Genomic DNA, 25,074 nt, shown 5'->3' with positions numbered 1-25,074 from the left:
AAATGTTTTAAATTTCGTAAGATTTTTTAAAAAGGAACATAATGTATTTTATATTTAATTATTATATAAGGTTAGATATTTTGTAAATAATGAAATGTGTAGTTGGAATTTTTTTTTTTAGTGCTCCTTACAAATGATTCATCCTTTATATATCTTGAATGACCCAAATATGAAGTAGATATAAGTAAATCTATCACTTATATTAAGAAAAAAAAATACAAAATTTTAATAACATAAGAAAAATATAATTTTATAAAGAATTTATCAAAATTACACCGAGAATGTAACATAATTGTCAATGAAGCAACTTATCTTTCTACACAAATCTCTCATCCCAAAGCAACATCAAAGTGGACTGAATGGACTAAAATGGACCAAATGGACCAAAATACTATACGGATATGACTTAACAGGAGCGTAATAACAATAAATGTTACGCCTCAACTTTTAGATATTGGATAGATATCTATACATCCTTATGTTTTTCAACATCTTTACGAAAAATCTTACAAATGTTTTTCCTTTTTTACAAAAGAGTGCATGTGAAGAGTCTAATCTTTTAAAATTATAGAGTTAAGATTTAACTGCCTCATCTTTTGATTTACCACAAAATTGTAACAGGTTCAATAGCTTATATGAAGAAAAATAAACTTCGTGCAAATTTTAGAGACCAAAACAGTAATTTAATCTAAAATGTGTTTGCTTAAGTAACCCATAACATTCAAATCACTACTGCCCCATGCACAAAATGTATAACATATCTCCTGATCAATAAAATTAAAAATTGTAACATATTCTCGTCATAATCAAAATTGGTTGAGACAATCAAATTCAAGCCTAATTAAGAATGATGACACTATGATAAAAGAAAATGCACATTCATTAACATTTTAAACTATGAGTTATGCAACCAATAGAAAAAGGAAAAGGAAAACAGTGAGTTCTTACAAGCTTTTCCTATCAGACAAAAAAGTTGCTTGTCTAACCAAATCAATTGCGCATCAAACTTTGCTAGTGATGTCAAAGTTAAAAACCGTGGCACAATGTGAGAGGTGAGTAGTAGAACACAGAAATGTGGAATGGTATAGTCCCTTCAAAGATCAAGAGTGAAAACCTCAAACCATTGTTTGCAAACTCATTCTGATGAGCCCAAGTGCCACATCCTTTAAGTACCGACACCACCATGTGAATCAATGACCTTTTTGAAAACACACACTGTATCTAAAGTCTAGAGTCTAAACAAACGTACACTGCCTATTGTAACAAAAAACAATCTTGATGCGCGGTAAACAGTACTTCCGTGCCACAACCACTTACTACTTCATTTTCTACTACCTACTTGAATCAATCATAACCTATTAGTAAGTCCTATAAAAGCTCTTTGATAATGGCAGCCTCATCTGTAATGCAATCCATCTTGGCAAGCCCTTTGACCCGTGTAGTTTCAAACAGGTCTATAAGGGTAAACCAGTTTCTAATTATTCCCACTAGTTTGAGCCACATTTGCCAAGATATGCTAGCATCCAAGTGCGTTGCATGGCAAAGGTAATGAAATCTATGCATCATGATATTTTTATTATTATTTTTGTAGAAAATTCAAAGTTTGATGGAAATAATTTAACATTTATATTATTATGATATGCTGAATGATTTCTAAGTAAAGTTCATGACCATACGATTTTTTGTCTTTGCACTTTGCAGAAAGAGCAACTAGAGTCTGTGACAACTTCACCCCCTCAACCAACACCCAAGGTAGCTACCCTTAACCGAGGAGATACTTCATCTCTTTTTTTCGCTCATTAACCCTAAATATACAATTGTACGGCACCGAGATTCCAAAGCCCATACTGGCCTTGGGCCCAGACCCATCTAGGCCCCGGGCCCAAGCCCATACCGGCCTTGGGCGCAGGCCCAGCAGAAAGTCCCAGTTACCTTATACCCTTCTTGAAACTGCCTTAGAGTAAAAACAAGTTTTGGGTATTGAGTTCCCAGAGTTGACCGGTTAAGCTTTCCCGGTAGAGCGTATGAGTCATATCCGGGAAAATCATAATATGCACGGGAACGTAAGTTGCCAAACATAATCGGTCAAAATGGAACCAAGTTCCAAGCTCATAAATGCTGCACCGCCCTTTCACCTAAACACCCACTTTAACCAGATAATACTGGACCTTCAGTAGCACTAACGGTGACTGTAATCATAATCTCCCCACTAACCTTGGCTATAAATAGAAGAAAGTTGGGAGAAGAAGGGGTTCAGAAAAATTGAGAGAAAACAGTCAAGGAGAGGGTACCAACTAGGTGTTACTTTGAGTCTCTTTGCTGAGAACGACCCATTGTAGGAAATACTTAAGCCCACTACAAGTAAATTGTGAGCCCAAGTGACCTAAGGTCCAGAAGTCTTGCACTTGGTTCTTACAATTGGCGCCCACCGTGGGGCTCTCCTACGAAGCTGTGGTTTGAGTGAGACTCAAGCAAGGGAGATGTCTGAGGAGCGTTCAGGGGGGCACGTTCCGAGCAATTCCGCAGGATCTTCTCGGGGATCGACGTGGAGGGAGAGAAGGCAGAAACGGCTGGAGGATAGGGAGCATCCAAGAGGAGAGGAAAGGTCCGGATTGGGAGAAGGATCGGCCCAGACACACCGGACAATTTCAAGCGTCTCAGCACATCGGCAATATGATGATAGAGACCGGGAGTTGGAGCGGTTACGCAGATTGGTAATGGACTTGGAGCTGGAAGCAAGGGGCCGGCGCCACGAAAGGAACCACAACCCCCAACCCAGGAGAAACCGTGGCGAGGAAGGTTCCAGCCGACCTGTTACACAACAATACCGAGACCGATCACGTTCTCAAAAGTCACATCGACACTCCTGGGAGACGCGTCGTAGACGGGACCGTTCCCGGTCGCATGGATACGATAACCAAGGGTCAGAGTCGCCAGAGGAGCGGCGACACCACAACGCCGCGATGGACGCCATGAGCAGGGCCTTGCGGATGGCAGCCCGGTCTCCATTCTCTGATGAGATTGAACGGGCACCCATGTCGAGCAGATTCACGCGTCCACCATTCAATTCCTATGAGGGGAGGACAGACCCCGTGGAGCATGTCAGTCATTACATCCACATGATGTCTTTGCATGCGCACAACGATGCATTGATGTGTAAAGTATTCCCCTCTAGTCTCGGCTCTACCGCACTAAGATGGTTCAATGGGTTGCAGAAAGGTTCTATACATAGCTTCGCCGAGCTGATTCAGGAATTCGGCAACAGGTTCGTAACATGCAGCCGAGTGCAACAACCGGTCGACGCATTGCTTTCCATGAAAATGAGGGTCGGGGAAACCCTTCGGAATTATGCCAGCCGATACTGGGAACTCTACAACGAGATTGGTGGGGGAAACGAGAAAATTGCGGCTAGCACCTTCAGGATGGGGCTCCCCGAAGATTCTGAATTGCGGGAGTCGCTGACAAGAAGACCCCCGGAGGATATGAGGCAACTGATGAGACGCATAGAGGAGTACAAATGCCTGGAGGATGACCGGCTGCAAAGCAGGGGGAAAGCCCCTTTTACGGGGAGATCTCGGCAAAGCATCTTGCCGCCAAAGCCGAAAAGGGACTTCAGAATGCAGGAACCAGAGGTGCAGATCGAAGGGGTTAATGTGTTGTTTAAAGAGCCCGTGCACAAAATATTGGAACGGATAAGGAACGAGCCATTCTTCAGATGGCCGAACAAAATGGGGGGCGACCCATCTCAGAGGAACCAAAGCCTATACTGTACCTATCACAGAGACAAGGGGCACACCACCGAGCAGTGTAGGGTATTGAAAGATCATCTCGGACAGTTAGTGAAGGCAGGGCACCTGAAAGAGTTTGTAGCAGATTCCACTGACCGGGAGACCGGGCAGGGCGCCCAACAGAAAAGGAACCCCCTTCCACCACCCCTGGGGGTAATCAACGTCATTCATGCCATACCGAGAAGAGCAGCAGCGGCAAAAAGGGTAATGACAGTGGCTTGCGCGGAGGGAGAATCATCCAAGAAGCAAAAGAAAGTTGGACGGCTGGACATCTCGTTCGGAGAAGATGATTTGGAAGGAACAATCCAACCTCACGACGACGCTTTGGTGGTGACAGCCTGGATAGGCGGATTCTTGGTGAAGAGGGTGATGATTGATCAGGGTAGCGGGGCTGACGTTATGTACTCGGACCTCTTCGAAGGGCTCGGGTTAAAAACCCAGGATTTGGCAAAGTATGACACGCCATTGGTCTCGTTTGACGGGAGAGTTGTGATTCCCGAGGGGCAAATCTCTCTCCCAGTGGACATGGAGGGCAAGGAAGTTATAGTTACGTTCATAGTAGTCCGATCATTCGCACCTTACACCGCAATCCTGGGGAGGCCGTGGATTCACGCCATGGGGGCTGTTCCGTCCACCCTTCACGTGAAAGTAAAATTTCCTACTGAGTATGGAGTTGTAGAGGTAAGGGGGAATCAACAGGTGGCGAAGCAATGCCTCGTAGCCGCGGTCCGGTGGGAAAAGGAACAGCTCGGTCAAGCTGAGCACGCCGAGAAAGAGACTGCATAGCAATTACAGAAACCCCGGGAAACTGGGGCGGACGTTGCCGAGGAGGTGCTGAAGGTAAGAATTCTCCCAGATAGTGACAAATACTTCCAAATAGGTACAAGCATGAATGACCGGGAAAGGGTAGAGATGTTGTTGTTCCTGTTGCAGAACATAGATGTCTTCGCATGGAACCCGTATGAAGTGCCCGGCGTAGACCCCGAGTTCATTGTTCACAAACTCAATGTGGACCCATCATTTCCCCCGAAAAAGCAGAAGTCGAGAAGAGCATCAAAGGAACACGTCGATGCAGTAAACCTGGAGGTCCAGTGACTGAAGGAAGCCGGGGTCATAAAAGAAATATTCTTCCCGAAATGGCTAGCAAACACTGTCGTAATGAAAAAGAAGAGCGGTAAATGGAGAGTTTGTGTGGACTTCACCGATTTGAACAGAGCGTGTCCCAAGGATCCATTCCCGATGCCCAAGATTGATCAGCTAGTGGATGCCACGTACGGGCACCCGAGAATGAGCTTCCTGGACGCCTTCCAAGGCTACCACCAGATTGCCTTGGCGCCCGAGGACCGAGAAAAGACAGCATTTATATCCCCGAACGCAAACTATCACTACGAGGTTATGCCGTTTGGATTGAAGAATGCCGGGGCCACCTACCAGCGTATGATGACAAGGATGTTCCGAGAAAAAATTGGATGCACGGTTGAAGTTTATATCGACGACATGGTGGTAAAAAGCAGAAAAGAGTCGCTGCATACTGAAGACCTTCGGGGAGTATTCGAGATACTACGACGACACAAGCTGCGCCTGAATGCCGAAAAGTGCACTTTCGGAGTGGGGGCTGGCAAGTTCCTGGGTTATCTGATCTCCACTCGGGGAATAGAGGCTAACCCCGACCAAATAAAGGCCGTCAATCGCCTCAAACCACCGAGCAATCCTAAGGAGGTGCAAGTGCTCACTGGGATGTTGGCCGCCCTGAACCGATTCATCTCCAAGTTTGCCGATCGCTGCCGGCCATTCTATCAACTTCTGAAGAAGTGGAAGGGGTTTCAATGGGACGAGAGCTGCGATGAAGCTTTTCGAGAACTAAAGGAATATTTGGCAAAGGCGCCAAGGTTGACAGCCCCGGAGCCTGGGGAGGACCTGTTTATGTACCTTGCAGTCACCGATCATGCCGTAAGTGCTGTGTTACTAAGGGACCGGGGAGTGCAAATGCCGGTGTATTACGTGAGCAAAACCTTAGTCGATGCCGAGACAAGGTACCTGCCTCTTGAAAAGTTGGTTTTGGCCCTGGTGCACGCCACGAGGAAGTTACCACACTACTTCCAAGCACACACAGTGTTCGTCCTCACCGAGTATCCATTGCAATCACTGTTGAAAAGATCCGACTTCACAGGACGGATTGCTAAATGGGGGACTCGGTTGGGATCGTTTGACATAAGATACCGACCTAGAAGCTCGGTGAAGGGACAGGTTCTCGCTGATTTCATCGCGGAATTTACACCCAAGAATGAAGGCAAGGTAATCTGTAGTGCGGAGATTCGCCCGTGGAGGTTATTTGTTGACGGCGCATCAAATGCTATGGGGGCCGGGGCTGGTATTGTCATAATCACCCCTGAAGGTATGCGACTGGAACACTCCTTCAGATTGGGGTTCAAAGCCTCGAACAACGAAGCCGAATATGAAGCCCTACTGGCCGGGTTGAGGGCAGTATTGCATCTAGGTGCACAGGACGTGGAGATCTACTCGGACTCTCGGCTGGTTGTTTATCAGATCACTGGGGACTTCGAGGCTCGGGACCCCCGAATGAAAGCTTATCTAAGTACGGCAAAGCAGATTATCGGTCAGTTTGGAACGGTAAAGATATCCCAGGTAGCCCGATCACAAAACAAGCGTGCTGACTCTCTTGCCACGTTAGCCTCATCGGCTACCGAGGACACGCCGAGGCTTATCACGATAGAACTTATAAGGGAGCCAAGCATCTGTGTGAAAACTGCTCTCGACCAGGCCAGAGTAGAGGTTGCGCAGGTAGCGGTAGCCAGACCATGCTGGATGAACCCGATCATAGACTTTCTTTCCGAAGATAAAGTTCCAGAAGATGAGGCCGAGGCCAACAAGATTCGACGAATGGCTCCCAGGTACTGGTTGTCTTCGGATCGAAAGTTGTACAGAAGGTCCTTCGCGGGCCCTTACCTCTTGTGCCTGCATCCTGAAAGAGTCAAGGAGCTTCTAACCGAGCTGCATGAAGGAGTGTGCGGCGGGCATGCTGGGGGACGATCTTTAGCACACAGAGCAATGACGCAGGGGTTTTGGTGGCCACAGATGCAGAAGGACGCCGCCGAATATGTTCGGAGCTGCGAACAATGTCAAAAGCACGCCCCAATGATCCATCAGCCGGCAGGACGTCTAAATCCTGTCAGCAGCCCGTGGCCATTTGCACAATGGGGGCTTGACATCCTCGGGCCATTCCCCCGAGCAACGGGGAACCGCCGATTTTTACTGGTGGCTGTAGATTACTTCACAAAGTGGGCTGAAGCTGAAGCCTTGGCCAATATCCGGGATACTGACGTGAAAAAATTTGTGTGGAAAAACATAGTTACAAGGTTTGGGGTGCCGAATTCGCTAGTAACAGACAATGGGCTACAGTTCGACAGCAACGCTTTTCGGACCTTTTACGGCGAGCTCGGCATCAAGAACAAGTATTCAACCTCGGCATACCCCCAGAGCAACGGCCAAGTTGAAGCAGTAAACAAGACTATTTTGAACGGGCTCAAGAGAAGGTTGGATGGAGCGAAAGGAAGATGGGCAGAAGAACTACACAGTGTTTTATGGGCTTACCGCACGACCCCCAGGAGATCCACGGGGGAAACCCCATTTTCTCTGGCATACGGAGCAGAAGCAGTGATACCGACCGAGGTGAGCTTATGCAGTGCACGGGTCGCCGGCTTTGACCCCGTACAGAACGCCGACCTGATGATGGAGCATTTGGATTGGCTAGAAGAATGCAGGGAGGCCGCGACCGTACGTCTTGCCGAGTATCAGCAGAAGCTGGCCCAAAGGTACAACCGAAATGTAAAGGCCAGGGAATTCAGTGCCGGGGAATTAGTGTTAAGAAAGGTAGTGGGGAACATGCGGGACATGGCTGCAGGGAAGCTTGCTCAGAGTTGGGAGGGACCATACAGAGTCACAGCCATCGCAGGTGCAGGGGCCTACTACTTGGAAGACCTGGACAAGAGACCGCTCCCCCGACCATGGAACGCCAACAACCTGAAGAAATTCTACGCGTAATCATCGATGTAAGCCAAAACTTGTATTCTATTAAGATTAAGAGCATGATGAACTTTTTTGTCTATGATGTTTTTGACCCTGTAACCGCACACCAAGAGAATCGCCAATAAATCCTAAGGACAGAAACCTGACCCTCGGCTCGATCCATATCGCCGAGTAGGTGAAAACTTTACAAATAAATCCTAAGGACAGAAACCTGACCCTCGGCTCGATCCATATCGCCGAGAAGGTGAAAACCTTACAAATAAATCCTAAGGACAGAAACCTGACCCTCGGTTCGATTAATATCGCCGAGCAGGTGAAAACCTTACAAATAAATCCTAAGGACAGAAACCTGACCCTCGGCTCGATTAATATCGCCGAGCAGGTGAAAACCTTACAAGTAAATCCTAAGGACAGAAACCTGACCCTCGGCTCGATCAATATCGCCGAGCAGGTGAGAACCTTACAAGTAAATCTATAAGGACAGAAACTTGATTCTCGGTTAAAATCAAATATCCGGACAAGTGGAAACTTTGCAAACAAATACTCGAAGGACGAAAACACAATTCTCGGTTAAGCCAAAACCTGATAAAAACCTAACCCTTTTTACAAAAACTAAGTCCAATAGCGCTCTCAAATTACCCACAGTGCCGCACAACAGGTTTTCGGGGGTACCATTCTATTAAGCGGCCATAACACTGGTATAATTCAAGCAAAACACAAACAAATATAATTTCATTCAACAAATTGAAACGGAAAAAGAAAACGGACTACTAATTAAACAAGTTAAAGCAATTGTTCAATCACCACATCCCGGTGACGTGGGCAAATAAAACCAATAAGTAAAAACAATTGTTCAAATCACCACATCCCGGTGACATAGGCAAATAAAAATAAGCTAATAAGTAAAAGTAAAATCAGCTGGGAGGTTGAGTCGGCGGTGGCACTTCCTGCTGGACGGTCAGGAGAAAAGGCTGGCCCTCACCAAGAAGCTCCTGCACAGTAGGTATGCTCGTGGCCTCCATTTCCTCGGGCTCGGCGTGAGAATCGATTTGCTCAACCAACTCCCTCATACTGGCCGTCTCCTCCTCGTCAAAAGCAGCCGGGGCGTCCTGGACGGCGGGTACAGGGTTCGGAAATGGAATCTGGCCGGGGTCTCTCAGCGGCGAATCTTCAGGAACTCCCATTGCCTGAAGAACGGCAAACCACCCGGCCTCGAAACCCATATGCCGAGCCCGAGCCACCACCGGCTCTGCCGAATTCTCGGCGTCGGCAAAACCTACGTCATACCACTTTTGCTCCGCGGCCGCCAAGCCTGCCCTGAGATCGGCTATCTCCTCGGCATTGGAAGTGTTAAGGCTGAGGGCTTCGGCTAGTTTGAGTTCCATCTCATTTTGCTTGGCCAGAAGCTCTGCATTCCTTTTTTCGGCCAATGCCCGGAACTTCTCCGCAGCAGCAGCCTTCTTCTCAGCAGCCTCAGCAATCTTCAGCTTTTCCTTAGCCGTTTTTACTGCTGACTCCCGCACCCCCTTCTCGCGCTCGTTTTCCTCATCAAGCTCCCGTGCCCGGGCAGCCACAATGTGAGCCAATTGAGCGGCCTAGCAAGCACAAAGGTTAGCAAAGAAACAAAAGGAAATCTATATGGAGTAAATAGACAAAAGCATTACCGCAATGGCGTGCCACTCTAACCGGCGCCCCACAGACTCCTCAGACCCATCATCGAAAGCGTGCATGTCCTCGGGAAGTTGGAGAGTTTCAGCCAAAGTTTGGGCAATACGGCCGCCCTCGCCCTTATCCCACATCCGAACAGAGGCGGTTGAGGGCAATGGCTTGCCGTCCAGAAGGAACTTTGGCTCCCACGCTGGAGCCACTTGGGAGGAGGACGCGCCCCCCGTGCCAGCTTCGGTTGGCGGCTCGCGGATAACAATTCCCCCTGTTGGTCGGGGAGGAGTCTAGACTGCGGCATCCCCCGGGCCCGTGGAAGGTTGCTCGGTTACTTTCTGTTTCTTACGGGCCCGTCCGGACTGCGGATGGGGAGGAGGCTGAGACACTGGACCCCGACCCTGAGTAGGCGGGGGCTGGTTGGGCGGCCGGGCACCAGGCACGAACCGGTCAAGGGTCATGACTCTCCTTGCCACCATTCTTGCACCGGGTTGGATCGCTTCAGCTAGCAAGTTAGCCGCTTCTATCACTTGCTGTTGAGGCTCGGCGGGTGGATCCTCGGGATGGGGCTGCTCTTGGGCTTGGTCCCCTTGTTGTATGGCTTCGTGAGCTCTCTCTCTAAGACGCTGAGATACCCGTTCCGCGGAATCGTCTCGCAAGGGAACTAGTTCGTCCGCGGCAGTGAACCGCCGACCAAATTCCCTCACTTCCCCGGTTGTAAGCTTCGGCGGCAAAAAATTCACGTACCGGACGTCTATGTACGATAGCAGGGGGCTGTCAACTATCAGCGCCTGCTTGAAAGGCTGCCAAGTAGAATAAACCGGCTCCATTCCGAGGATCAGGTGTGAGGCTCGGAGTTGCCCGTCCCAATGCACGTAGATCTCGGAACGGAGGACGAAGTTTAAATCCCTGGTGTGGACGGCTCTGAGGTCCTGAACAAACACTTTGTCGTCTGCAAAAGAACAGGTGACGCATTAGCCTTTAACAATAAAATTTTTTTTTTACTCCAATAAGAAGAAAGGAAGAGGCGGTGGAAAACAATTATAAGAAGGGGATGGTACGAACCCACTTCACGCCGCGTGAGGGGGCAAGGGATCTCCCCGGCAAACCAATTGCCGCGCACCCTGACGAACTCCCCGGCGGAGTTCCTGTTCGAATCGGGTAGGCACGATATCAGCCGTACCCGAGCATCCCTTGTCTTTAAGTAATAATTGGTGGATTTGCTCCCACAGAGGCTGTACATTTGGTTAATATCATGGTGGTCTAATTGTAAGTTAAAGGTATGGTTCAACTTGCTGACACAACTAACTACCCGGTAAAAATTGGGGGGAAGCTGGTCGGGGCACAGCCCATAGTAAGTAAGTGTGCTTATCAAGAGGGGATCTACGGGGAACCTAACCCCACCTTCTAAAATGGACATCAAAGGAAAGAAGGCTGTACCCTGCCCTCGGTGGAGTTCCATATCACTCTCATGGCAGTAAGCCACGTCCACGTCATTGGGAATACTAAATTTACTCCTAAAGGTGGCCAAAGCAGCCAGGGTTTCTAGAAGGTAAGAGTAACCCATCTATAAAGCCTAAAACTACAAGAGTGAACTCAAAGAAACAAAGCTGAAGGAACAGGAAGGGGAAGAAAGACTTACTTTGGGTTCTAAGGAGGAAAAGAACGCTGAGCAAGCAAGCGCACAGAAATGTGGTCGGCAGAGAGTAAGCACTAAAGATCAGAGGCAAAGGAAAAATGGAATGGTGTTTAGAGAATGACTATTTATAGAGCCAAAAGGAAATGGGGGAAGAAGAAACGCTTAATCAAGCAATAAATGGGCACAGTCTACGAGCGACCCAGCGAATGCCAAGCGTAACCGATTCGCGCGCCGCTTCGGTTCACGAACCGTCAGGCAATAATGACGACTGCGCCTGGCGCCGAGAAACGGCGCGTCTTTTAAGATGAATATTAATAAGAAGTGACAGCCAGAAGTCCCAGGCTAGAAGATTCCCAAGGTCAAAAGGCCCAGGCAGCTCCTTGATTCTTCTCGGTGACCGAGTATGAATCAAGGGGGGGCTATTGTACGGCACCGAGATTCCAAAGCCCATACTGGCCTTGGGCCCAGACCCATCTAGGCCCCGGGCCCAAGCCCATACCGGCCTTGGGCGCAGGCCCAGCAGAAAGTCCCAGTTACCTTATGCCCTTCTTGAAACTGCCTTAGAGTAAAAACAAGTTTTGGGTATTGAGTTCCCAGAGTTGACCGGTTAAGCTTTCCCGGTAGAGCGTATGAGTCATATCCGGGAAAATCATGATATGCACGGGAACGTGAGTTGCCGAATATAATCGGTCAAAATGGAACCAAGTTCCAAGATCATAAATGCTGCACCGCCCTTTCACCTAAACACCCACTTTAACCAGATAATACTGGACCTTCAGTAGCACTAACGGTGACTGTAATCATAATCTCCCCACTAACCTTGGCTATAAATAGAAGAAAGTTGGGAGAAGAAGGGGTTCAGAAAAATTGAGAGAAAACAGTCAAGGAGAGGGTACCAACTGGGTGTTACTTTGAGTCTCTCTGCCGAGAACGACCCATTGTAGGAAATACTTAAACCCACTACAAGTAAATTGTGAGCCCAAGTGACCTAAGGTCCAGAAGTCTTGCACTTGGTTCTTACAACAATAACAATATTTCTTGAAGATCCATTTTTTTACCAATAAGTTTAAGCACACAAAATTATTCATTAATTTTTTTCACAACTTGCTCAACAAATTATAACTAGAGCAAAATTACTTTTACATAAATTTATTATCAATCCAAATTTAATTATGCACAACTTAAATTATGTCACCTTGATTTTGTGAAAAACCTTTTTTTTTTTAGTTTTTATTATTTTTTTTTTCTGAGTAATACTATAGACACAATTATAACCAATAACATGACTTGTTCATATGGAAGTAACATAATTCTTGGGTCTACTAAATGATCCTACTTTTATTAAGCACCAAGCACAGCAAGTTACTACAATAGTTATGAAAAATGTTGTCGACGGTTATGCGTATAAAATTAGTTAAGATTAATTTTTTACGTGTTTCATTATGATTGACAAGTCAACACAAACTTCTCTGACTTGTTAGCATTCAGTGGGCCTGCACCGAGAAGAATCAACGGCAAGCTAGCAATAATTGGCTTTGTTGCTGCAATAGTAGTGGAGTTATCCAATGGCCAAGATGTGTTTGCCCAGATATCCAATGATGGGATCCCTTGGTTCTTAGGAACTAGCATTGTACTCACTCTTGCATCTCTAATTCCGCTGTTTAAAGGAATCAGCGTGGAGTCCAAGTCAGATGGGTTAATCACCTCAAATGCTGAGATGTGGAATGGGAGGTTTGCCATGTTGGGTTTGGTTGCACTAGCCTTTACAGAGTATGTCAAGGGTGGAACCCTTATTTAGGAATAAGGTTTTTGATGTGCTAACTCAAGCCAACTTGTGTAAATGAATATTTAATTTCCATAAAATTTGGAAAGCAACTCATGTAATCTATTTTAAGTAAATTAGATTTCAATTTTATAAAGGAATAGAAACTTATATGCAAATGAGTCTATCAAAAGTAGTGGTCCTCTCTAAATATGTTTGTCTACTCTTGTCGTTGTTGTATTACATTGTCAAATGACTTTGTCCAACTTGTGCCTCATTAACCATATATCATCACTTAATATAAAAGGACAACCCAAATTAATTACTGAACATGGTAAAGTTGTGGCTTTTCTAGGAAAATTATGGCATAAAAATGGAATTGAGCATCGTCTCTTATTCATTACATTGAATATTTCAAGTTTATGTGTGGGAAGGACTCTACAGTGTAGCAAACATATGAACAGAAAGAATTAGAAGAATACATTTACTCTTTCATATATTTACATATGCACCAAGAACATAGATCTCTCTAGTTGTAACATTATGCGCTGCACCCATTATGGATCAAGGAGAAGTCCATGCATGTTCAAGTCACCATTGTGGTGCTTATGGGTTACCCCTCCATCCGTGTCTTGTTTCTGCAACCAAGAATTGTGTTATTGGAAATTATAATCACTTGATTAGTGAAGGAAATAAATTAGCTTACATTAAAGAAAATAAATCACAGCAACAACTGGTTAGACATAATGCATTAAATACCAGCAATACCAGACATAAAGCATTAGTCAATAATTAATGACTAAAAACTGCAAGGTTGGACTAAACTAATTTAACAAGTTTCACAGAAATAACTAATAGCTCGAGATACATGCTTTGGAGGCAAGTGCCAACTGGTACAAATGCTGCATCAGAAAATAAGAGGGAAAAAAATTCTTTGCACTTATACTTGAAGCTTCTAATGATATAAGGTTAGGGGATAAAGAGCATTTTATCAGATATGACTGGCAAGAAATACATCTTTTGTGGCAGTTTAACGCCCCCATAATGGAAAAGAAGAATAATGAAATGAGTAATAGGCACAATCTCTGGACAAATAATGTTTTAGTATTTTTTCACCTTGAATCGGAAAGATCTGTTTGGTTTTAATACCAGTATTACATGAAATTCACCAGAAATTGAATAGCATGATTTAAGAAAGGTGCACAACTCACAACTCCATAAACATGCGACTCAACAGCCTCATTCTTATTAATAAGTACTATTTGGACCCTCCCTCCCTCCTTCCTTCGGAAGCTTGGAAAGTTCACAATTTCAAGCAAGAGAGGAAAACAAAACCAAAAATACAGATTGGTTGAGAAGGAGAAAGTGATTGTTGAAAAGTGGACAGTCAATTTGAGGGCAGGAGTGCAATCAGGGGAGAGAGTGTTCACCCAACACATAAAAAAGAAAGTATTTTATTAGATTAGCTATGATTGATCAAGCATCTTCTTCATAAAATGTATCACATACTTACTTCTACAGGTGGATCAATTGGAAACAAATTTATGGCTCCTGAATTGAAGCTGAATCCACTGAATAAAGGGGATCAGAAAAAACAAAGAAATCAGTAATACATATAGGAACTGCATATCACAGACAACTGGAGAAAAAAAAATCATTAAAATAGGCAAGTGACCTTCAATTTATCAGCAATGTGATATGACCTCAGTGATGATTATTCACATAAGGTTAAGAAGCTCAAAACCAACATGATAATTCAGCTAATGCAAATTAGTGGGACATTGGCTTTGGTTGAGTAGAGTTCTATAAAATAATACTTGAGGAGAAAGGGGAATGCAAGAACAATACCATCGGGATAAGACTAGCTGCCACACATATGGAATAAAGAACTCTTCAGGATGAGACTCTTGTTCATAAGTGAAGCGTAATTGCGTAAACATCTGACAGATCAGAATAGTAGACCGTGAAAACAATGAATATTAATCCTCCAGAGAATATTCACAATGTAAAGTGGACTACTTATTTTATGATTTTTTTTCCATTTCTTTTACCTTCAACCCATCACCCCGCCAAGATCGGCAGTTAATAATAATGACTTGTAGTACTTTCTCTACCGACCATTCACCATCCATTCTTTGGGCATCCATGCGACTATTAAAAAAATCTAATACCTACAAAAGACCAAAGAGACCATAGAAGTCAAACACACACAAAACACATAGTATGAATCAGATATATAGAGAATCTTACAGATAATTTAGCAGCCACCTAACCTTGCCTATAACAATTTGCAGAATTGCTAAGCAAAAGAAAAAAAAAAAAGAAAAAAAAAAAAGAATTTATAATAAAGACTCTGGAGCATACAGTATAAATGTTTTCAAGCAGTTCATTGAAGCGTGGATGATTCTTGAATGGCTGAAAGACCTCCTGCCTATGCATTATTGCATATACAACCTGCCCAATTTCATAGATATTCAGAAAACACGAAAGGCGATAATGAGAAATTAAAGAAAAAAAATCTATGTCACTTAAATCCTTTCTAAACCAAAAGATGATACCTCAGGATTCCGTGGCAAGGCATATGACAGAATTGCATTTAAAATTTCAAGAACAAGTCTCAGGAAGTCGGTGTAAATATGCAACTCAGTTGACTGCAACAAAAATAATCTAAATTAGCGATGTAAAATATAAAGAGGGGTGCCATCCAAATAGCATAAATTGTGAGTTGTAAGTGTTTCAGACCACATCGTCTGAAAGACTGTTTCCTTCTATTGAGTTGCTTTTGGCTAGTTGCACCTTGTTCTCTCTTAGCTCTGCCAATTTGTTATACCTAAATACAGTGTTACATTAGGGGCAACAAGTACAGGATCATTATGCATGAATATGAAGCAACAAGATATAAAGGTTGGAAAAAATAAAATGAACATGGGTGACCTACTTGCGTGAGAGCATAAAGAAAAGGCTGACCAGCCTCTGTGATGCATATGCACTTAAACGGTGGACATGAGGTGCCATGTTTGCCAATGTTGCCAAACAAGTTGTGTGGAGATAAACATCCTGTACATTTAAGCATTTAATAAAAATGATAACGGTAAGAATTTGCTAAAAGTAGGTATCCTGCATATCAACAAAATCTTAACGTAAAATGCTCATAAGAAAATCATCAATGAAAAGCTATATTTTCAGCTACTTTTGTGAAACATCAAATTGTCAATTAACTGACATATATCAGTGGTTATCTATTTTCACCTTTACCTTTACATATATCAGCGGTTATTTATTTTCACCTTTACCTTTAAGAAAAGGTAAGTAAAACAAAAAAACACACACACCATTAAGGTACTGAACCCATCAACCCTTATTTTTAGGGGTGGGTGTTTGGTTTAAAGACCACTGACCAACAAAGGTAGGTTGGGTGGAATGGGCTGTTGATATATTACATTTTCACAATAAAGAAATTAAAATTCATCGGAAGATCTGAGGCTTTAAATGGCGGAAATTTTTATAAAAGGAATTTATCATAATTGGCATCATCAATTTTCAAGTTAGATAGCAGCATGCTATAGCACTTTTGCATAAAAATTTCAACAAAGTAACCATAAATGTAGAACATATGCAGAAAATTACGATGGTTCAATGAAGTCATACCCGTAACTTAGACAGATTATATTGCACAGTCCTTATGAGAATAATGACCATCAGGGAACCAAGAGATGTCTGATGAAGGAGGCGTTCTTTGTACCATGGAACACCAGGCAGTATCTGTCCGCACAATCTATGTCAAATACAATCTTAATGTAAAATTCAAACGGCAAACAGATGTAATTCTTACCATCTTATGAATGCTTGCATTGAAGGAAGAATCCTGGCTTAGTATCAGAAGTATAATCAGCAACATGTAGATTTGATTAGCTGACCTCCTAGGAGCATTATATAAAGCTTCCAAAATGGGCATCAACTGTTAATTTCATAGCAAAAACACAGATCAGAATTGGGCTGTGGTGCAGCTATGCCACATTGGTAGTTAATATGCACCAGCTTGCTTGATTAAAACAATTTAAGAAATTAATTGTGCTCAATGATGAGAAAATTACACATATGGTATATCTTAAATTGATGTTTCAAGAAATTCAAAGTCACAAAACTATTTTTACAAGAAGATTTTTGCACCAATTATATACAATAGATATATGGCATTCTTTATTTCATAATGACTAAAAAGAAAAAACATAAGCTGCTGCTTCATACCAATGTATCCAAATCAGTTCGCACCAAAACATACTCCAAAAAGTTAGAGTTTCCCTGCAGCAATGAATAAAGCAATAGGACAGCAGACTCATCAGCCAAGCACCTGCACCGAAAGGAAAAAGGAAGGAGGGTGATGCAGGAGCTAAATTATTATAGAGATAGAGAGACGATTATCATTGTTATACTTTCAGTCAGTTAGTATATAGCCCCAAAAGGAAAGGGGGGGGGGGGGGGGTAGAGAGCCAATATGACTCTTAGGAGCTACCAAAATGCAGTGAAACGTGTAACTCATTACAACACATACAACAAAATTCTTATCTCTACAAGTTATGACACATTTTTCCTTTCATCCAGTAACTACTTAATCGTTTTTTTTTATTGGTAAACCACACACACCTAGTGAATCTTGATTCCAAAACCTCACCCTCCACCTAGAACTTATCAGCGAAGGAGGTAGCAATTGAACTAGAGCTCATTTGCACGTACCAAATAATTTGAGCTTCATTGTTATGGCCACAATATATCCAGGTACTACTAGCAGTAAAAGCAGCCAAGTAAAAAATAAATAAAAAACATAGTTTACCCTTCTAGATGCTAATAAATTAAACAAGATTTTTTGTTGTTTTGTTCGAAGAATATTGGATATATTATAGAACAAAAGGCTGAGCTTGAATAGTTTCGAATTTTCAAATATTGCACATAAATTTGTCTCAATATCTATGTATGTTATTTTGTTTGGGTGCAACGTTGTTTTTTATTATTTTTACTAGGTAATTACAAATTGGTTTTTTTATTTGAAAGGATATTTTTGATAATTCGATAGTTAGGAGTGGGGATTTGAACCCTAGACATTTCCGTTAGAAACATCAGAAGTTGCCAATTGAGTTACAAGGCTCTTGGCTTTTTACTTAAAAGAATATTGGACATAAAACTGTCTCAATATCTATGTTATAATGCTGTTTTGATTGTGTTTGGGTGTTTCTCCATTTATTTTTACTTGGAAATACTAATTGGCTTTTTACTAAAAAGGATATTGAATGTTAACTAGATAATTAATATGGATTAATTATTCCTACTCTCATAATATGGTGAAATGATGGTCCCTCCTCTTCATTCATGGGGGATCAAACTAATTATATTCATGGTGGAATCCACTATGAATATGAGATGAGGGAGCACCATGTCGCCGTATTCTAGGAAAACCTAATAATTTTCCATTAATATGACTTTTATTCCATTTGTAAATTATGGCAAAGCCAACTACGATATTGACATTTTCGAATTAAATAAAAAATGAAAATAAAACAAGTCAATGTTGTTGATGAAGCATTGGCAACCTCTAAAATTGATATCCCAATTTCTAAAAAAATCTTCATAAAAAATCTCAAAAAACTGAAATCAATGAGATTGATATTAGTTTGTTGAACCATGATCCCAGATTTTGTCCACAAATATGGGATTAGCATGTTGATCAACGTGATTAAATGTATTGATAAACAATTTTTTGTGTCTTTTCTTTTGTCGTATTTAGTTAATAATAATGGTTTTTTTTTCACCTATTAATTTAGATTTTAATCTTAATTTGTTTCTCATTCTTGAATAGTGAAATTTTTTTGGTTTATTCTTTGGCCCAAAGAAGAAATCCTCGTTCCTTCCTGAACACTGGATCTCATATGTTTGGCTTTGACCCTATAAAAAATACTCATACTTAAAATTTTGACCCCCTAGATGCAGGAAAACAAGGATATAGTGTGCATTTGGCATGAATTATTTTTGCTACTATTCAAGAGTCCCACTACACTTTTTGGTATTATTCATGAGTTCCCCCGTACTATTTCAGCTAATTTTTAGCTTTATCTATAGTACTTTCAACAAAAAGTTTTCAATTTCAGCAAAATAAGCGAATCCCAAACGGACACGTAAAAGAGTTTAAATTACTAATAAGATAGGGATGATTACTAAAACCAAGAAGAATGCTGAATTACATTGCTAATTGCTAAGCATAAAAGACAAATCAAATAGATCGGCAGACATATTGCACAGGGTAAAATATAATTAAAAATTCATTTAGTAATAAGTACTAATAAAGAAAACAAAGGAAATTGATCTAATTCAGTCAAATATACTCAGCTGATCAGCCTAAATGATAGGTGCATCACAGTACACTACATTCAAATGTAAGAATATTCCCTTTTTATCATACTGCATGCTATATCATCTAAATCTTAACATATAGAAACAAGTGAAACTTATATAGCAAAGCTTGCATCCAATTTCAACCCAAAAATAAATCCTAGAGAGTAGAATCAATGTGCCCTCACATGATCAAATAACTTAAGTAAAAGTGTAAACTTTAAATACTGATACAAAACAAAAAATTCATACTCACATGCCAAGAGTATCGAACAGAGCAGCAAAAGGTAACCTCACAAGCGGACCACTATGTGCATTCCCCTCAACATCTATACGGTCAACTGCAAGCAGGGCACTGATTTACCAACGCCAACCTTGGCATTCAAAAAATAATAATAATGAGAGGTAGCATCTTACATTCAAAATCTGTTGCATTTTGCAAGGCCTTGCAGTAAGGGTTGTCAGAAAAATATGTATTTTCTTTCAGAAGAGAATCTGAAGTAGCATTATCAATACTTCTATCTGTCATGGACTCATTGTTCACAACACATTTATGAAAATGAATGAGAACAAGAAGCACAAGGAGACTGCAGTCTGACAGTGGACTTCTTGAGCCTCCACCACTTGAGCTGACCAAATAACTGAATGGCAACAAGACAATATTTGCTGCAGGGAAAAAGAATACAACATTCACAGAAGCTTCAGTAAATTATGTAAGTTGAGCATTGTCAAAAAGCTATCTTGCATTTCTGAAAAGAGCTTAATAACATTCTAAAGAAGCATAAGATGTGAATCATTAGGACAATTGGTGGATGGCAAAGCATAACATAATGCAATTTCATCTGTTACCAATAACACACCCAGTGAAAGCACATAGGAGCAAAATAGACAGAATATGAGCTGACATACCAGCTGCAGAACCAACTCTTTGCAGAACACTAGGTTGACTTCCTTCAGAAAATATGGAATAAGATGCACTTCCTAAGGGGACACCAGGTCGTGTGATGTAATTGAGCAGCAGTTTCCGCACAACCAAACTAACCAAAGAGCTTTCCTGAAAATTGCAGTGGCAATCTAAGACACTAAAAACAAATTTAAAAGATCTGAAGATTTGAAGTGAACTCATAAAGCCAAAGTTTAATCTTGCAACCTGAACCATTGCTGCATCAATGAATGGGTTCACATCTTTTGGTCCTGGAGATGGCCCACAAAGAAGCTGAGTCGACATTGCAATCAGCATGAAATTAAGCAGCTCCAAATGTAGGAGGTAAGTCTTGGAACTTGTGAAAAAATAATCAAATAATCAGGGTAACAAAGAATATATTATCTTTTTTGGGATAGGTAAGAAAAAATATTATTAAAGATGGAATAGCAGGAAAAATACATAGGGTTCACGATAGTGAACAAAGAGTAAAAAAAAAGCAAAAAGTAACAAAGAATATATTATCAACAATCACAAACCAGAAGAGAGGCCTAACATGTACCTCACATCCACTGAGCTGATAAAGCTAAGCATACTATGCATAACCAGATTCTCAATGTTTTCATCTGCATATAAAAAACACTAATGTGAGGCCGATAACGCTTTTTACTGAGAGCTAAAAACACAGCCATCAAAAAAGCAGCTAAAGTACACAGATAAGGCTCAAACCAAAACACCGAAGAACTTAAATGATAAAACAAAGCCTATCCAGAAGACATGTGCCAATCACCAAAAAAGCTAGGAAAGTACCAACCCAAATGACAGGATATGTTCAAGTAAACCAAGATCTATCATGTAGTAAGGTCATCACAGTCGTTTCCTTCAAACATTCATTAGACTTGAGGTCCTTTTTTGCTTCTTTGTCAAGGGCTGAAAATTATAGCCATCAAACCCAGAGGAAAGGAATAGAAAAGCAGCTTTTTTTTTCAACAATTTGCCACTCCGGCTCACTAAAAATCCCCCAATGACATTTCAAAACCCCAAAAAAGGAAAACAAATGAGATTCAAAAAGAAAACACTATGATGTCACACGGCCAACTGTTCTTCTTGGGAAGGCTATTCTTTAGGCCACAGCACACTGAAATTGAGAACAAAAAGTTCTATCTCTCTCTCTCATTAATAGTGCCACCAAAATGGATAAGGATATATAATTATATATGTCACACCCCAACTCTACATAGGCATGATATTGTCCACTTTGTTCACAATGACCTCACGGTTTTGTTTCCCCCTTGTGACACCAAGCCTCAGGGGAGAAACAAAGCTGAAGTCTTTGTGACCAAAGCGGAAAATATTATGCCAATGAAGAGTTGGGGTGACTATGGTATCAGAGCCAACGCCTTCGAGACGGAACGGTGGATAGGTCCCACACAGAGACGTTTTGCCTTTTAAGAGGGTAGATCGTGGGGACCCAAAAGGCCAAAAGACCTCTTAAGTGGGGTGAGGTGAGGGAGAACCAAATCTTGACCACATTGCCTAGGTAGGGGGAGGTCCTAAGCCTTATATGGAGGGGCCTTGAACTCTAATTGGCATGAGGCCTTCTCCCTAAACAAAACTGTGAGGTCTTTGTGAACAAAGTATACAATATCATCATGCCAGTGAAGAGTTGGGAATTGACAATATATATTAATATACAAACAATTTAACTACCAACCAACTAGGATCAGAAGAACAATACTTCCCCTCACTGAATTCTCATAAGCTAATTCTTATAAGGGAGGAGGTGCCAATTGAGCTCAAGGTCACTGTTAACACTAGCAATTACATAATAACTAATAAATAAAATATAAGAGTGAATTACAAAACAATTACCTAGGACAAAATCCTTTGGAATAGGTTCGTTTTCATCTAGAGACAAATACAACTCCTCAAGGTTGCCTTCTTTCGCATTTTCGATTAAGTATTTTAAGAAAACCGAGGAGATGTAGATGGCATTCACAGCCTTGTCATATACATCATTGGAAGCATCAGATGTCGATATACACTCTTGTAAACACCATGAGAGGTGGATCAAAATCTTTGCAAGATGCCTTGTGTATGAATTGTTTTGTGCTGCACAGATTACCAAAAAACACACATACACACAAATCAAAATAGCACATAAATCAGTGAATTCCGTTAATTCATAGATTCACAACACACAAATACACAATGTCATATATAGCTAACACATTAGGCATTAAATTCTAAGGTAACAGTGAGAGTAATGAACAATTGAGGAATACGTAAACGCTATGAAAGCAAAATTGAGGAGAAGAAATGAGACAAACCGAAGAGTTGGCAAGCGTGGTTAACACGGTGAGAGGGCCAGTGAAGATTGAGAGGGAGCTGGAGGAGTTTGTTCCAGAAATCGGAGGAGACAGGGAAGGATTTCTCGGCGACGAAGGTTCCGATGAGGTACTCCGCCGTGTCTGGCGGACGCTCGCTGCTACCGCTGCCGCGAGGCGTTGACGGCACGGCCCCCATTCAAAGACAGTCACTATAACCAAAATCAATTCCTTTGAATTTTAACTCCGCTCGCACTCTGTGTGCACTCTGTTCCAATCTCTGATCTCCGACTCGGAATTGAATGGCGTTTATGGCATTATTTACACACACACGGAGAGAGAGAGATAAGAGGTTCAGAGAGTTTGGATCGGTTGGCTTTGACAGAGACTGAAAATGAAATTCTGTATGTATATGAGAGAGAGAGTTTTTTTTTTTTTTTTTTTTTTAAATTTTAAAAAAGATAGAAGAGAGAGCTTGGGAATGAAGGTTTATAAAGGAGACTTTAGAATTACACAGTGTTGAGGGGAGGAGAAGGAATGAAGGAGGACTTTTTTTGTTTTCTCTTTGTTTTTTTGAGTAATTTTTGTGTCGGGCACGATATGCATATGATCGTCCGTCCCTAATTATGCCACGATTTAGACCAATTTGTCCTTCACTTCAATATATCTCTCCTCACCATGTCAAAACTCTTGTCCATTTCATTTTTTTTTTAATTCAAATTTTATTTTATAAATATAAACTTACAAATTGTAACTTTATTTAAAATATTAAATATTGTGGCATTTTTTTATCCTACTAAATCCAAAAAAAATAAAATCCAAATCATAAAATAATCAAAATTAATAGAATACAGCGTAAAATAAAGATGATTGGTATGACGGGAAAATCTCTATACCTATATTTATAAAAGTTTTTTTTTTTTTTTTGTGCAAATGACTTTTATAATTAGAATGAAAGTGTTATTTAGGAAAAAAATGATAGGGGAAAGTAGTAAAAAAAAAAATTAAATCCATTATACTATCATATGAGAAAAAGGAGTGTGTATTCATTAATGTATATATTTGATATAATTATATACTTTTTTAGGAAAAAAAAATATAGTTATATACTTAGTTATGAGAAATATGCAATTATCCAAGATGAACTTAATGTATAATTCATTCTCTTTTATAGTAAAGGTCTCGTTTTGAAGGTGATTTTGTTTGAATATTTTTAATAAGTAATCATATATTATTAAAAATTGAACATAAAACTTCTACTTCTCAAATATTGAGGCAAACAGAAAGGAGGAATTGAATTTGCTAGGAGGAGAAAAACTCAAGAATACATATTACATAGTACATACACTAAACATTTTTAAATTTATTAAAATTTCAAGTGCGCTTAGCAATAACAAAAGTATGAGTTTTTTTTTTTTTTTTTCTCAAAAAAAGAAAAAGAAAAAAGTATGAGTTTCAATCAAGCATACCCTGTTTAATAAATTATAGATCATCAGCCAATGACGTTATTAGCTTAAACAATTTTAGAAGGTAAATGTTAAAGTTACTTTAAAAACTAATTAACATGTTAGTTATGCCCCCCAAAAATATTAAAACATTGTTAACTTTACAAACTAACACGTCAATATCTCCTCAAAAAAAAAAAAAATTACATGTCAATAAATTTTAAAATATGCACAATAAAAAATATACTTAATAAATAATTTGTTAGTTGTATTTTTGTTTTGTTTAACAAGTTAACATATCAATTTGTAATATTTATATTATATAATTTGTAATATCATAATATCACTCCAAAATGTCAAGTGGAAAAAAAAAAAAACATTTCTCCACATACTTCACATGAAAGAATTTGGTATGGGTGATTTTAAAAGCTTTTTTATACACAACTGACAACCCTACCCCAGTTCATCTCTATTCTACTTGAAATATTCCCTCAAAATATATAAATATATATATATATATATATATATATATATTCTACTTGAAATAAATAGAGTCGATTTTATAGTATTTTACCCTTAAAAAAAATTAAAAATAAAAACCTGCACTACGTTTTTGTCACCAGTGACCAGGGAGATTTAATAGACCAATTTGAATATAAATATATATATATATATATATATTTTTTTTTTTTTTTTTGAAGAGATATATATATATATATTCGTGCAAAGAAATAAAAAATAAAATGTCATTCCATGAGAATTTGACCAACCACCTCCAGCCGGCCAATAGAAAAGAAAGTAAAAAACAAAAATAGGCATTAAAAACCAATGGCATGGCCATCATACCTTTGTACGTTTGTTGACCTGGTTGGCTCATAGTTTAGGGGTTTTAAGGTTTTGTTTGGGAGTATCAGAACAAATAGATACATAAAATTACATAAGTAGGCAAAGCTAAAGACAAATAAGAGTGCTAAACCACAACAAGAAACTGATGAGAGAGAGAGAGAGAGAGAGAGAGAGAGAGAGAGAGAGAGAGAGCCTAAATGTGAAATGAGTAAAATGAGACCAAAAAAAAAAGTGAGAAAAATTACAAAACATTTCATT

General features: G+C 40.7%; 2 protein-coding genes across 2 annotated transcripts; one reads left to right on the top strand and one right to left on the bottom strand.

Moving 5' to 3' along the window:
- Positions 1-1,072: 1,072 nt before the first annotated feature.
- On the top strand, positions 1,073-13,074 carry LOC126690371 (early light-induced protein 1, chloroplastic-like). Its single transcript, XM_050385477.1, has 3 exons — positions 1,073-1,082; positions 1,702-1,752; positions 12,615-13,074. The coding sequence occupies exons 1-3, from the start codon at positions 1,073-1,075 to the stop codon at positions 12,929-12,931; spliced, it is 378 nt and encodes a 125-aa protein (XP_050241434.1). The 3' UTR covers positions 12,932-13,074.
- A 168-nt stretch (positions 13,075-13,242) lies between these two features.
- On the bottom strand, positions 13,243-23,123 carry LOC126689513 (uncharacterized). Its single transcript, XM_050384751.1, has 18 exons — positions 22,529-23,123; positions 22,071-22,310; positions 20,761-20,824; positions 20,427-20,556; positions 20,186-20,330; positions 19,694-19,942; positions 19,533-19,617; positions 17,144-17,246; positions 16,728-16,853; positions 16,544-16,657; positions 15,834-15,952; positions 15,638-15,725; positions 15,454-15,546; positions 15,260-15,349; positions 14,947-15,066; positions 14,744-14,835; positions 14,409-14,466; positions 13,243-13,533 (listed from the first exon to the last, which is right to left on the bottom strand). Exons 1-18 carry the CDS (start codon positions 22,722-22,724, stop codon positions 13,453-13,455), a joined length of 2,193 nt encoding a protein of 730 aa, XP_050240708.1. The 5' UTR covers positions 22,725-23,123; the 3' UTR covers positions 13,243-13,452.
- Between the last annotated feature and the right edge of the window lie 1,951 nt (positions 23,124-25,074).

The sequence above is a fragment of the Quercus robur genome, chromosome 6 (genome assembly GCF_932294415.1).
Source record: "Quercus robur chromosome 6, dhQueRobu3.1, whole genome shotgun sequence".
NCBI lineage: Eukaryota > Viridiplantae > Streptophyta > Magnoliopsida > Fagales > Fagaceae > Quercus > Quercus robur.
Note: the sequence above shows the minus strand (reverse complement) of the source record. Positions and strands in the feature narration are given on the sequence as shown.

Excerpts from the sequence above, each read along its gene's own strand:
- LOC126689513 (XM_050384751.1), bottom strand. The coding sequence starts at position 22,724 with ATGGGGGCCGTGCCGTCAACGCCTCGCGGCAGCGGTAGCAGCGAGCGT. Across the intron at positions 20,825-22,070 it reads TCCAAAGGATTTTGTCCTAG|ATGAAAACATTGAGAATCTG; the intron begins GTAATTGTTTTG and ends TTTTATATGCAG. Across the intron at positions 20,557-20,760 it reads ATCAGCTCAGTGGATGTGAG|TTCCAAGACTTACCTCCTAC; the intron begins GTACATGTTAGG and ends TTTTTTCACAAG.
- LOC126690371 (XM_050385477.1), top strand. Across the intron at positions 1,753-12,614 it reads CCCCTCAACCAACACCCAAG|CATTCAGTGGGCCTGCACCG; the intron begins GTAGCTACCCTT and ends CTGACTTGTTAG.